This window comes from Sceloporus undulatus, chromosome 6, assembly GCF_019175285.1.
Source record: "Sceloporus undulatus isolate JIND9_A2432 ecotype Alabama chromosome 6, SceUnd_v1.1, whole genome shotgun sequence".
Classification (NCBI taxonomy): Eukaryota; Metazoa; Chordata; class Lepidosauria; order Squamata; family Phrynosomatidae; genus Sceloporus; species Sceloporus undulatus.
The window spans coordinates 63,875,983-63,889,848 of record NC_056527.1 but is presented as its reverse complement, the minus strand read 5'-3'; the positions used below and the strand labels follow the sequence as shown (position 1 = coordinate 63,889,848).

General features: G+C 40.0%; 1 protein-coding gene across 1 annotated transcript in view; it reads left to right on the top strand.

Moving 5' to 3' along the window:
- Positions 1–6,259: 6,259 nt before the first annotated feature.
- The window catches only part of VPS41 (VPS41 subunit of HOPS complex), a 122,269-nt gene continuing 114,662 nt past the window's right edge, over positions 6,260–13,866 (top strand). The window contains exon 1 of the mRNA XM_042474407.1: positions 6,260–6,341. Within this exon, the coding sequence (XP_042330341.1) occupies positions 6,321–6,341 (21 nt within the window). The 5' untranslated portion in view covers positions 6,260–6,320. The remainder of the gene's footprint in view (positions 6,342–13,866) is intronic.

Below are 13,866 nucleotides of genomic sequence, written 5' to 3'. Positions count from 1 at the left end.
CTCACAATGATTCCTCTCATCCTCTTTATGGATTTCAGATTCCCCCTCTGTTTCCCTAAACTAGAATCAATATTGTGAGACAATAATTTCTTATTTGGAAATATTTTTCTCCTCTTTCAGTTCTTTACATTTGTTTGCTTTTCTTTCTTTCTTTTTGCAAAGAAATGTTCCATTTTCATTAACATTGTAATCGTATGCATAGCTACTCAAGAAGTAAGCCCCAATGAGTTCAGTGGGATTTACTTCTTAGTAAATATGCCCAGGATTGTAATTTAAGTGGAACCTTCAAAAAGGTCATTGGAATGCATTATGGCAATCAGTTTTTTCCCAACCTTAAAAAATAATTCCATTTTATTTAGCTACTAGAAGTAAAATATTTTACATTTGTCCCCACCTTGATTTTTATGTTTAAATAAAAAGCCTGAATAGCAGGTTAGGTGAGAAAATTATTGGTCCAAAGTGACAACATGAATATTATGTGCAGATTGGTATTTGACCTATCTATAAATCACTTTGGTTAGACTGAAGGGGAGAGTGTGAACACAGAACTTCTACAGTGACCATAGATTGGAGAAACAGCTGAAGTTTTGAGCAGCATTTGATAAACGTTTTGTGAATTCACAGTATGAGGGCCAGCATGGTGTATAGTTGAAGTGCTGGAAGATGAGTCTGAAGACCAAGGTTCGAATTCCCGCTTGGCCATGGAAACCCACTGGGAGATCTTGGGTACATCACACACTCTCAGCCTCAGAGGAAGGCAAAAGGCAACCCCTGCACAAATCTTCACAAGAAAACCATATGGTAGGATAGCCCAAGGGTCACCATAGATGAGAAATGACTTGAAAGCACACTGCAACAATTATATAATACTAATATAAAATATTGCTTACCATGTTGCAGGTGCATACACACAGAGGGAAAGTGAGGACATTGTATTAATTGACATGGGCTTTTTTAAAAGAAGGCTTTCCTAAATTCCAAGGATTCTCTTAACGTAGTAGTTTTGTATGTTTTTCCTCATTAATCATATAGGTTGTATAAACATGCATAAGATGTATGGGGGGAGGTGTCCCCCAAAATGCCCTTCCTAATCCACTTTGCCATGGACTTATTTATAGTCTCAAAGCCCAGCACTGGAAAAAGCAGTTTGGGTTACAGGATGAAAACTACAGACAGTGAAATGATTCAGCACTCCATCCCACCTAGCACTTTTATGCTTTAAACATTCCCCTTTTCTCTCTGTTTGGTGTCAACCTGTATTCTGCAAACATGTTTCGGTTGCCATAATTTCTAGTAAGGCTTTGAAGCTGGTGCCAACTGAAAGTCAACAAAAGAGCCAGCAAAATTTAGTTGCTGTAACTTTCTACATGCCACACATTTTGTTTACATGTTTAGTCTCCAAAGGGAACAGAGGAGATCTGCCCCACATCTACCTTATCTCCATGAGAGTACCATAACTACATTTCAACCCTATAATAATTACAGAGCATACCCAATTATTGGTCTTGCACTTGTGGCATAATTGGTGTTGTAAATAATCCTGTGTGTATGTGCCAACTGCAAATATCAGGTGCTGTATGCTATATTTCAGAGGAAGGAACTGGCAAAACAAGCTCTGAATATTTCTTGCCTAAGAACACCCTATGAAATTCATGGAGTCACTATAAGTAAGGGCCCGTGCAGACAGGCCAAACTAAAGCTGCTTCAGGTCACTTTGCAGGTATGCTGTTTAAATGATGCATGTGTCCTAAGAGGCCAGAAGCTGCACCAAAGCCACGCTCCTATCCTAAGGATGGAGTGCATCTTTGGTGCAGCTTCTGGCTTCTTAAGATGCATGTGTCATTTAAACAGCATACCTGCAAAGTGACCCGAAGCAGCTTTAGTTTGGCCTGTCTGTACGGGCCCGAAGGCAACTTGGAAGACCCATGCATGCACACACTTGGGCCTAATTTTCACTTACCTTTAGATCCAATTCCTGAACTGATTCCTGAAACTGGTTCAGCAAACACATTGGCCCGTTACAAACAGGCATAAAGTATGGACTGGGTCCGTATTAGGGTTAGAAAGGGGTGTCCCTTCTGGATGCCCCTAACACTAATACGCACCCAGTCCATACAAAATGGCGCTGCCTGTTCCACACGGGAGCCGCCATCTTTACATAGTGGATGCGCTGTGTCCACACATCGCACAGTGCATATGACGCTGCGAGTGTGCCACTGGCGCCTCGCGGCGTCATAACTGCACCGCAAAGAGAAGCGCCATTTTGGCGCTTCTTCTTTGCAACGTGGAGGAGTTGCGCGGTTTGGCTGTTGTGACTCCTCCATGCTGCAACCAGCAGCGGCGCGAGGCCACCCCTTTTGGGTGGTTTGTAAAGAGCCATTGATTCCCACTGTTTGTGCTGGTTTCAGGAATCATTCCGGAATAGACCCCCCACGAAAACAGAGGGAGCACTGTATAGCCTATAGCATCAGATATTCATTGACAATCTCCCACTCAAGTATTAACCAGGGCTGATCTTGCTTGGATAGGATAGGATAGGATAGGATCTGGTGCTTTTAGGGTATTTAGGCCAAGGGAATAGTCTTAGTGCTGATATAAAGATTCAAACTGGAAGCCTTTTGATTCCAACAGCCCAGTGCTGTAGGTTTTTGAGCTATTATCTTAATAACCCGCAGCACAGGACCAGTAGAGGAAGTACAGATAAAACAGCATAGTTTCTACTCATGTTTCTTTGGAAATGTAACTTCATTTTGCTTTCATAACCAAACACTAACTTTAACTTTAATTTGTTATTTCCAAGCACTGGAGCAGATGACAAATGAATTTGATGGGCAAATGGTCTGACATAGCATCAAACAACATCTTTATTTTTCTATAGCATGTCTTAAATGTTAGAATGTAAACCACAATTAAATTGAAAATATAATGTGATTCTGTCAAAACAGTATGCTGAAGAGAATATTCTGTATATTAGTCCAGATGCCCATACTATCTATTCAGAATGAATATTATTTATTTGGTTTATTTGAAATGTAAACATTCGCATATTGCATGGAAAAACTTCTAAAATATTAGCAGACTTTCCATCTGTAACATTTTAAAATGGGATTAGCAATTCTTTAGTAGCTTTTTTTTTTAAACATTGCTGCTTAAATATGGTTCATGCTTATTCTAAATGGAAACAGAGTCTTTGTCCTGGAAGTACACTTTGACAACCTCCATCAATCATTTCTGTGTGCCAAAACACAAACTCTTTAGTAGGTGGAAGGGTAAGTACTTCTCCTTACATATGTGTCAAAAGGAAAAATCAAACATTTCTCAGAGCAAAATACAAATGAGCTTTGACTGTGATCTATTTAACATGAATAGCAATATCATCAAAGCTTGCCATAGTAGAATAAGACAGGAAAAAGCAGAAAAGAGGTACATACTAATGAATATATAGATAGCATGTAACACCGTCTTCAGAATCTTCAAAAATGCAATGCATGAAATGACAGTAAGTGAAATTGTAATTTCTTTCTATCATGTTTACATTCAATCAAATCCTGATAATTCCTTGTTAGAGTTAACATCTTTTATTCAGGTTGGCTCCTATACCTTTCAAAACTGAATATAAATTGAACAAATCACTGCATTACCAATAAAGGAAAAGCATCACGTTTTGAATTTTTGTTTTGTGTGCAGCTGGTAAAAGCAGAGGTGCTCTACTAGAAACAAGTGCAGCAATAATCTGTTCTTCTCTAAAATCATGCATACTCTGAGTACACATCTGAAAGTGGGATTGTTTAGAAGCCTAAATATGGGGCAGTGGAAGCCTTTCCCACCTATGCTTGGAAGTCTGTAATTGTCCATCCTGTGGTTCCTTCATCCTTCCACATGCGTGTTTCACTGGTTACTGGCAAAGACATTGCTGGCTTGGGAAAGAACCTCAGGACATGAAATGATGGATTTCCAGTATTATTAGGGTCCCTTTTGTAGGCCCTTTATGATCTGGATGAGCCAGCATGGCATAGTGGATTATGCAGGAAACCAGGTTCAAATCCCTTTTTAGGCATGGACTCACGCTGGCATGGGTCTTGCCCAAGGCATGGACCTTGGGCAAGTCACATTTTCTCTGTCTTAGGGAAGGCCAAGGCTTCTGAAGAAATCTTGCTAAGAACACCCCATGATGGTTTTCCCTTAAGCCATGACAGTTAAAGTGGTGCCAAGCTGGATTATTTCTGCAGAGCAGATGCACCTTAAGAAGCATACATTTACTGTATATGGTCCACAACACCCTGCAGAAATCATCCAGTTTGAGACCACTTTAACTGCCCTGGCTCAATGCTAGGGAATTCTGGGAAATCTGGTTTTGTGAGACATTTCACCTTCTCTCTCAGAGAGAGTTCTGGGGCCACAATAAACTACAATTCCCAGGATTCCCTAGCACTGAGCCAGGGCAGTTAAAGCAGTCTCAAATTGGGTTATTTCTGCAGTGTGCTCTAGGACCTATGAATGTTTTCAGCTTTTATTTGGTGATAAAGTTTTTTCTGTTTTCCCACATTTCCCCGGAATGACCTCCATTCTGCGATGCCTTGTCCTCCTTGGAGGTTGCCCTGAGAGGTGCTATATTACTGTACTACACTCTTAAAAAGTTGCCAATCCACTTTAACTGCTCTGCCTGCCTCCTGTTTTGTAGTTCAGTGAGCTCTCTGGCTGAGAATATTGCATGCCTCTCTTTAAACTTCAAATCCCAGAATGCAACAGGAAGAACCCAGAGCAGTTAAAGTGGAATAGCTGCACTATAAGAGTGTAATATTGTAATGCTGGTGTGTGTGTGTGTGTGTGTGTGTGACCCAACTTCCCTCTTTCAAGCAGCTCCAGCCACTTGAGGCTTCCTCTAATGATGAGGGGAAGAGACATCTATGATGCTTTTATTGGACCAACCAAAATGCACAACTACATGTTGCAAGCTTTCAAAGTCACACTGGCTTCTTCATCCGGCAAACAGGAGAAAGCAAATGAAGATGCTAGTCATAGCCTCATAGGCCTGCATTTTCTGTTATGCTATCACAGCTAAAAAGAATCAGGAACAAATACATAGCAGAGATAGCCATGAGTTGCAAAGGGGATGATTATACAGTATTTAATAATTTTACTCTAGTGATTATATATACTGTATATATATATATATATATATATATATATAATTTTGTAAATCATAAATTGCTGTATAATCATACGATACGACTGATGTTGCAGATACGATACGTATGTACTTTGTTGTTGTTGCAATATTGCTTTATGGAAAGGCCATTGGCCAAAAGCAATAAAATTTGACTGACTGACTCAGTGCCAATATTAGGAAAAAAATAGTTTATCTTTGTTGGAGGCAAAGTCGCAGTGCGCTGGTTCTCTCTTCCCCTGCGATGGCTAAAATGCAGTATCTTGAAATCCAAAAAAACATTGAGGGGTAACCATGTTGGCCATATAGCAAATCCGATAACACCCAAACAATGATACCTTTATGGGGCCATAAACAAAATGCACAATTACACATTGCAAGCTTTCAAAGTCACACTAGCTTCTTCATCAGGCAAACAGGAGAAAGGGAACTGTGTGAATAACTATCTGTAAGCCGCTCTGAAAGCTTTTAGGGCTGAAGAGCTGGGTATAAATACTGTAAATAAAACAAACAAACAAATAAATAAGATATTTAGACATAGGCTTCCATTTTTTGTCTTCCATTTCTTTCTCCCGGTTGCCTGACGAAGAAGCCGGTGTGACTCTGAAAGCTTGCTACATTGTAATTGCGCCTTTTGGTTGTGGCCCCATAAAGCTATCATGGTTTAAATTGGGATGTTCTTGGATTTGCTATATTTAATTTAAGATTTTATTGTTATAGTCTTTGTTTTGGTGTGGGAGGATAGGGCTTGTGTTTGTCGATGTTATTGTGTTGCCATAATTGTCCACTAAAACCTGGGACAAAATGCGAAACAAATTCTAGACCAAACTGTAGGAGAACTGCAGGACAAAACACAGCCCAAAATGTAGGACATTTAAGAAAAATGGAGGACCTTAAATGTCCTACATTTTGGGCTGAGTTTGGTCCTGCAGTAGTTCTACAGTTTGGTCTAGAATTTGTCCTCCATTTTGTCCTGGGTTTTAGTGGACAATTATGGCAACCCTCATTATTTGTTTGTTTAACTGGAAGAGAAGGCACTGCTTTTTCCCAGAGAGTACAGTTGGCTCTCTTTCTGCTCCTCCTCCCTTGAGGCGGAAACTACATCCCCCGGCATGCTTTGCTGCGGCCCTGTCACGTGACAGCCGGCATCACTATGGCGGAAGCAGAGGAGAAGGTAAAGCTTGGAAGAGTGACCTGAGCCCCACTTGCAAATAGGGCTGCGATGGAGAGCCAGGGGTGGCTCATTGTGGGTCCAGGGCCAAGGGAGGCTGGCAAGGGGCCCTAGAGAGAGAGAGAGACAAATAGGGATCCTTGGGTTCATTGGGGGTTTTCTATGGGGAAAGAGAGTGGAGAAGCATTTCTTCAGGGATAGGAGCTGGGCAAAATTGAAAGTCAGGACCAAAGCTATAAAGGTCCAGGGCAGGCCCTCCATTTCAGCCTCCTTTGCCCAGGAGGGATTCCAAACTGTCCTCCATTTTGAGCCTGGCTTTGGGCCAATGTTATGATTTTTTAATTTCTAGAGAGTCTAATAGACTCTAATAGAGTCTAATATTTTAATTGTCATATGTTTAAATGTCATTTTAAGGGGGGAGAGGGATGGAGGGAAGAGTGGGTCATTCATATAATGCATTGTTGTGATTTTACAGGGTAGATTGTAACAGAAGCAGGATAGAAATAAAAGTTTGATAATAATAATAATAATAATAATAATAATAATATTTATTTACATCCCGCCTCTAACAGAGGATTGAGGCTGGTAACAGCAGATATTATTATTATTATTATTATTATTATTATTATTATTTAAAACTGCAGAAATAATCCATCTTTAGACCGCTTCAACTGCCCTGGCTCAATGCTATGGTATCCTAGTTTTGTGAGACACTCAACCTTCACTGTCAGAGAGAGCTCAGAGCCCACCATAAACCACCGTTCCCAGGATTCCCTAGCACTGAGCCAGGGCAGCTAAAGCGGTCTCAAGATGGGTTATTTCTGCAGTGGGTTTTGGACCAAAGTCAGGCTCAAAATGGAGGACAGTTTGGAATTCCTCCTGGGCAGAGGAGGCTGGAATGGATGGCCTGTCCTGGACCTTATTGCTGCAGTGTGTTTTGAACCTAAGAAGCAGGGATTTATATATATATATATATATATATATATATAGTTCCCTATGTTTTTTAAGCTTTTGTTTCAGAATGTCCTCCATTTTGCTCAGAGGTCCTCCGTTCAGGGTAGGACATCTGGTCACCCTGAATAAGATCATTAAATAACTGGGAAGCGCAACTCAATGTGTTTATGGGAGGGCGGCTCCATTGGAAAGTTTACTTTCATCTTGGAGACATAGTACTGAATAACATGGACAGCTGTTTTAAAGAAACAGAATTGAATAAGGTGGACAGCTGTTAGGCTTGATTGTCAGTAGAATGTCCCAAGCTGCATCTGCACTGCAGAAATAATACAGTTTGACACCGCTTTATATGCCAGGGCTCCATCTTGTTGGGTTGTAGTAGCACCAGAGATGATGATGATGATAATAATAACTTATTTATTTATAGGCCACCCAATCACAAGGAATCTGGACAGGTTACAACAATAAAAATACATACAGAATACAATAAAAAATCAAAATTAGCCCCTTCTCACCCCCTCACTCCCTCCAGGTTGCCATGGAGGGAGGGCTCTTTCTGAGATCTTTTTCAGATCTCTGGAAAGGAAGATTAAATCATGTACAAAAATACAAATCTCTTACAAAACTGCAAAGCCATGGCAGCTAAAGCAGTGTCAAACTGCATTATTTCTGCAGAGCAGATGCAGCCCCAGACTAATCTCATTGGCAGTGATACCTTGGACATATTTTCCCCCTTCCCCATGCCTTTTGCTTCCATGTTTCCTGTGGGTTGAAACTCATGAAGAGTGGTCAGTTCCACTGAAAATTAGCAAGGGAGCTTAAATTCAACTATTTAGACCCATGTGGATCCATCGTACTATGGATGCCAATGCAGAGATGTACATAGAGATGCAATCCTTTTGTGTTGGATCCCTGGGAGTGAGTTTCATGGAAACAGTGGAGTTGGCCTCTGTGTAAACACTAATATAAAGTCAAATTTTAAAGTGTTAAGGATCATTACTCCATTGGTAAAATTATAACAAAGTCATAATCTTGTTCTGCAGCTGTAATAAAGAAAAAAACTTTTGGAGATAGTCTGCTTTTGTTTCCCTACATGTTGGTTTCACATTATATAAGGCTTACTTTTATATTACGGATGTGGAGCATATATCCCTTTATATGTGTAACTCCCATTTTACATTATATAAGCCAATAGTGAGGGATGACAGAATTGCAGTCCAGTAACACCTGGAGGGCCATAAATTCCCCATTTCTGATTGAAATGTTCATTGACCCTTTCACACTACACTTACAGTACTACAATTCAGCATTAACTGCATAGCAGTATCCTACAGAATCATGTGGTTTGCAGTTTTGAGAGGCACATTTAGAATTCTCAGCCAGGGAGATCTAGTGCTTCATGAATACATCCATGTACAGCACTGTGTAAATTTACAGCGCTTCATAAATAAAGGTTAATAATAATAATAATAATAATGAAACTCCCAATGCCAGGATTCCAGTTGGATGCAGAAATGGGATTTAAAGTGAAATCATAGTGTTATAATTGTATAGAAAGGGCCCCTGGAGTTAGGCTGTATACTGTGTGCAGTTACCTGAGAGTTAGCCTCAGTAGAGTTTATTTCTGAGTGAGCATGTATAAGAGCTTGTAAAATGTGGGCTAGACAAGGCAACTGTTACATATATTTGTAATTGATTGACTGGCTGAACCCAAAGGATGCTCAACAATGGCTTCTTTTCATTCTGGAGAGAAGTGTCCAGTGGGGTCCCACAGGGTTCTGTCCTGGGCCCAGTGCTATTCAACATCTTTATCAATGACTTGGAGGACAGAATTGGGGGCATACTTATCAAATTTGCAGATGACTCCAAATTAGGAGGAGTAGCTAATACCCCAGAGGACAAGATCAAAAATCAAAATGACCTGAATAGACTAGAAAGCTGGGCCAAAGCTAACAAAATGAAATTCAACAGGAAGAAATGTGAGGTACTGCACTTAGATAGAAAAAATGAAATGCACAGATATAGGACGGGAGACACCTGGCTGAATGAAACTACATGTGAAAGGGATCTAGGAGTCCAAGTAGACCACAAGTTGAACATGAGCCAATAGTGCTATGCAGCAGCTAAAAAGGCCAATACGATTTTAGGCTACATCAACAAGTATAGTGTCTAGATCAAGGGAAGTAATAATGCCGCTGTATTCTGCTTTGGTCAGACTCCACCTGGAATACTGTGTCCAGTTCTGGGCACCACAATTCAAAAAGTATGTTGATAAACTGGAGCGTGTCCAAAGGAGGGTGACTAAAATGAAGGGACTCAAAACCAGGCCCTGTGAGGAACGCCTTAGGGAGCTGGGTATGTTTAGCGTGGAGAAGAGAAAGTTAAGAGGTGATATGATAGCCCTGTTTAAATACTTGAAGGGATGTCATATTGAGGATGGAGCAAGCTTGTTTTCTGCTGCTCCAGAGACTAGGACCCAGAACAATGGATGCAAACTGCAGGAAAAGAGATTCCAGCTCAATATTAGGAGGAACTTCCTGACAGTAAGGGCTGTTTGACAGTGGAACAAAGTCCCTCAGAGTGTAGTGGAGTCTCCTTCCTTGGAGGTCTTTAAACAGAGGCTGGATGGCCATCTGTCAGGGATGCTTTGATTTAGATTTCCTGCATGGCAGGGGATTGGACTGGATGGCCCTTGTGGTCTCTTCCAACTCTATGATTCTATGAATTTTATTCATAATTGCTGTGGTCTTTAACATCGTTTTTTAAAAATGCTAACATTCAAAGACACAGCTGTGTTATCATGCATCAACATAGAAAATAATCTTGTAGCACCTTTGAAATAACTGGGAGAAAAAAGCTTGTAGCTTATGCTTTCATAGACTCATAGGCCCTGTGCAGACCAGCCATTAAGGCCAGCCTGGGGGTGGAGTTGGGGCATGGTATCCACATGACGTATGCACAACTCCGCCCCAGGGTTCTGTGACACCGCGTGCTCCTCCACATGGTGTGCAGTGTCATGGGGCTCCTCTGGCACTGCCTCTGTATGATGCAGCGCAAAAGGAGCGTCTCAAAGCTTGTGTTCTGCTGCTCCAGGGAATAGGACTTGGAACAAGCTACAGGAAAAGAGATTCCACCTCAATATTAGGAGGAACTTTCTGACACTAAGGGCTGTTTGATAGTGAAACACTTCCTCAGAATGTGATGGAGTCTCCCTCCTTGGAGGTCTTTAAACAGAGGCTGGATGGCCATATGTTGGGGTTGCTTTGATTGTGAATTCCTGCATGGCAGAGGGTTGGACTACATGGCCCTTGTGGTCTCTTTCAACTCTATGATTCTATATTTATAAAAACTATAACATCAAATAAACTGTCCTGTTAAAATGGTACTAATTTTAAACAACCTAATTGCTTTTAAAACACACCAAATAGCATGCTTTCAATAATAAACAGTAATTTCAAATGGACTGTGTTATCCTCATTAAGCTTCCTTGCTGTTGATGTGTGCCTTTGAGTCATATCTGACTTATGGGCGACCCTAAGGCAAACCCATCATGGGGTTTTCTTGGCAGGATTTGTTCAGTGGCGGTTTGCCATTGCCCTCCCCTGAGATTAAGAGAATTTGACTTGCCCAAGGCCACCCAGTGGGTTTCATGCTCCAGCTGGGAATTGAGCCTTTCTTAGATATACAGATTTACAGTTATATATACAGTGTAAGAATAATATTGGGTATATATTTGTTTGATTACTATTCTCTGATTTATGCACATACTTGAGGAAATATTCATTAAAGTTGGTGTTGATTCTGCAAACACCTCAGTCACTGACTGTAAGAGACCTCATACTAAATCTAGGTGGTTTAAATTTTAAGACACATTTTTGTTCATCAGAAACAAATGTCCAGAACCCAAAGTATGCAAATATATAACTTACTTTTCAAACAGCAGCCCTGTATACTTAATTGCTTGTAATTAGATTGCAGAATATGATTTAGTACAATTCATATTCCTTTTCCTCCATTTAAAGAATCTGACAAGGTACAGGAGATTCTTCCCTGGAGAATTCTTTGGAGAATCCAGACTACCTATTTATTGGCATTCAGGAAACATAATCAATACATCTAAAAGCTGTGAAACTCTGATTTTTGTGTGTGTGTCTGTTTTTCAAAATCCCAATAGAAGGGTTTATGATAGGATTTTTGGAAGGATTTTGGTAGGATTTTTGGAATCAGGGGCTGGATGTAATATTGAGACAGAGTGACAGGTGTCACAGTTGACTGCTGTTTGCTGTCTGCCATGCTTCTCGTGAGGATCAAAGACAAAGCAGTAGCAGGAAAAGAAGTTTCTCTTTATCTGGAGGGGAATATTATGCTGGAAGAGAGCAAGCGACCATCTGGGCCACTTGGAAAAAAATCCTGTCTCAGTTATTTGTTCTCTTATGCAGACATCTCATTTTTTACTTTGTTAACAAGGTGGTTTCTGCTAGCTTCCACTTCCTGCATCACTTTATATAATGAAGTGCCTAGAGGAACCGTATTATTGTCCTTACCCAGAGATGATGCTAATGTTTTCATTTGTGAATAGCAAGGCCTGTTGCAGACATTATGCTAGCTTTCTTCAAAGTGTCAGTGCATTACCAGTTTCTCTCTAGAGTGATTTTTCCTCTTTCCTCTTTCCCTACGGTTTCATAACACCTGAAAATGTATGCAAGTTATAATTCTCTTGTGAACTAGGAATTGTAACCATAATTCAGTGTTAATTTGGACATCATGATTACAAGAGATCTTGATTTTTCATTGGCATACACAGCAGAGGATTATCTCCATTGGCTCCCATTGTGTACGTGATAAGATGCTATGTTCTGATTTACAGAATCATGATTTTCAGATGCTTAATATTTTCTTCTTCTTTTTTCTTCAGTCAATACACTTAATTTGTGTCTCTTTAAATTAAACCTCTTTTATGTACTTTATTTTGGAGGTCTTCAAGCAGAGGCTGGATGGCCATCAGTCGGGGATGCTTTGATTTGGATTTCCTGCATGGCAGGGGGTTGGACTGGATGGCCCTTGTGGTCTCTTCCAACTCTATGATTCTATGATTCTATGATCTATTTTAATCTATTTCTAATCTGCTTTTTCTCCTAGGAATTCAAGGTGGGTCAGAAAACAAATCTTAACAAATAAAATTGCCTTACCAGTTGAAAATGAAAACATTCAGCTTTAAAAACCCTAAATGATAGCACATTATAAAATGCTAATTGAAGCAATTAAAAGTACTAAAAGAAACAAATTAATGAAGTAGTTTGCACAAACTTCTTGCAAAAAAGCAGCTTCAATTGGTCTCTTCATTCTTCACTTCTTTCTAATTTGGGATTGGAGATGGCCTTTAAATCTCTCAAGCAGACACCTTGGGACGTAGCTTTTGGAGATCTGTGTTACCGCTCCTATGTAAGCTGTTTGCCTAGTGCATTGAATGTACATTACACTGGGCCTTTCCAATCATCTGACTACATTATAAATTTGACAGTACCAAAGTATCACAGACTTTTTCTCAGGCCAGATACAACTTTTTTCCACCAAACTGCTCCAATGCAGATTTGCTGGTGTGCTCTTGTAATATGGAAGTCGAGTCAATAAAGCATATTTCTTTGTCCTGTAGCTTTTACGAGTAGTAGTTATCTCACTACTGAAAACATTGTTTGGATGTTCTGTCCAATTTCATATCAGGTTCTTGGTGGAGGATAAGTCCCCAAACATAATGTTGGCCGTTGCTAAATTTCTTTCAGAGGCAAAGAGGATTAGAGCTCTCTATGTGTTTTAGACCTCATCCCCTTTCCCTTCACCATTCCCTTCTCCTTTTGTGTCGTGTCTTTTAGATTGTAAGCCTGAGGGCAGGGAACTGTCTGATTAAAAATATTATTGTAAGCCGCCCTGAGAGCCATTAGGGCTGAAGGGCGGGATATAAATACCCAAATAAATAAATAAATAAATAAAGCTGATATCAATTATTTTATTGTTTTTACTGTACTATTTATTACTTTTGGATGTTGTTTTTAATTTTATGTTTGAGTTTTGTATTGGATCTATAGATGATCATGATAGTGATGATGATGGCAATGATGAAAAACAGATAGTAATATTTCCCTAAACAGAAGAGTCCCTATTGTCTTACAGAAGGTCATTAATGTGGAAGTGAACAGGACCTCCCTTGGATAATAGCTTCAGCGTTTACACGCACACACCAAAAATCTCATCCCAGCTAAAAATACACATACAATTATTTGGATATAGAAAAGTCCTTGCAAGAATGATCTCAGCAGATATGCAAGCTTGGATGAGAGAAGGCCTCAGATGCCCTCATCCCAAATTATTAATGGCTTTAAAGATCACCACCCCCTCTTTGAACAGATGGTAGTGTACCTGTTTCTACAACAGGATTCAGTGTTTACCAGCCGAGCACTGAATTTTGGACCAAATTTAATTTCCAAATACTTTTAAAATGCATGTAGATCATATTAGAGATGTATAACAAGGGTATGTTACCATCTGGCCAGGTCTGCATTTTCCAGGAATGGGTACA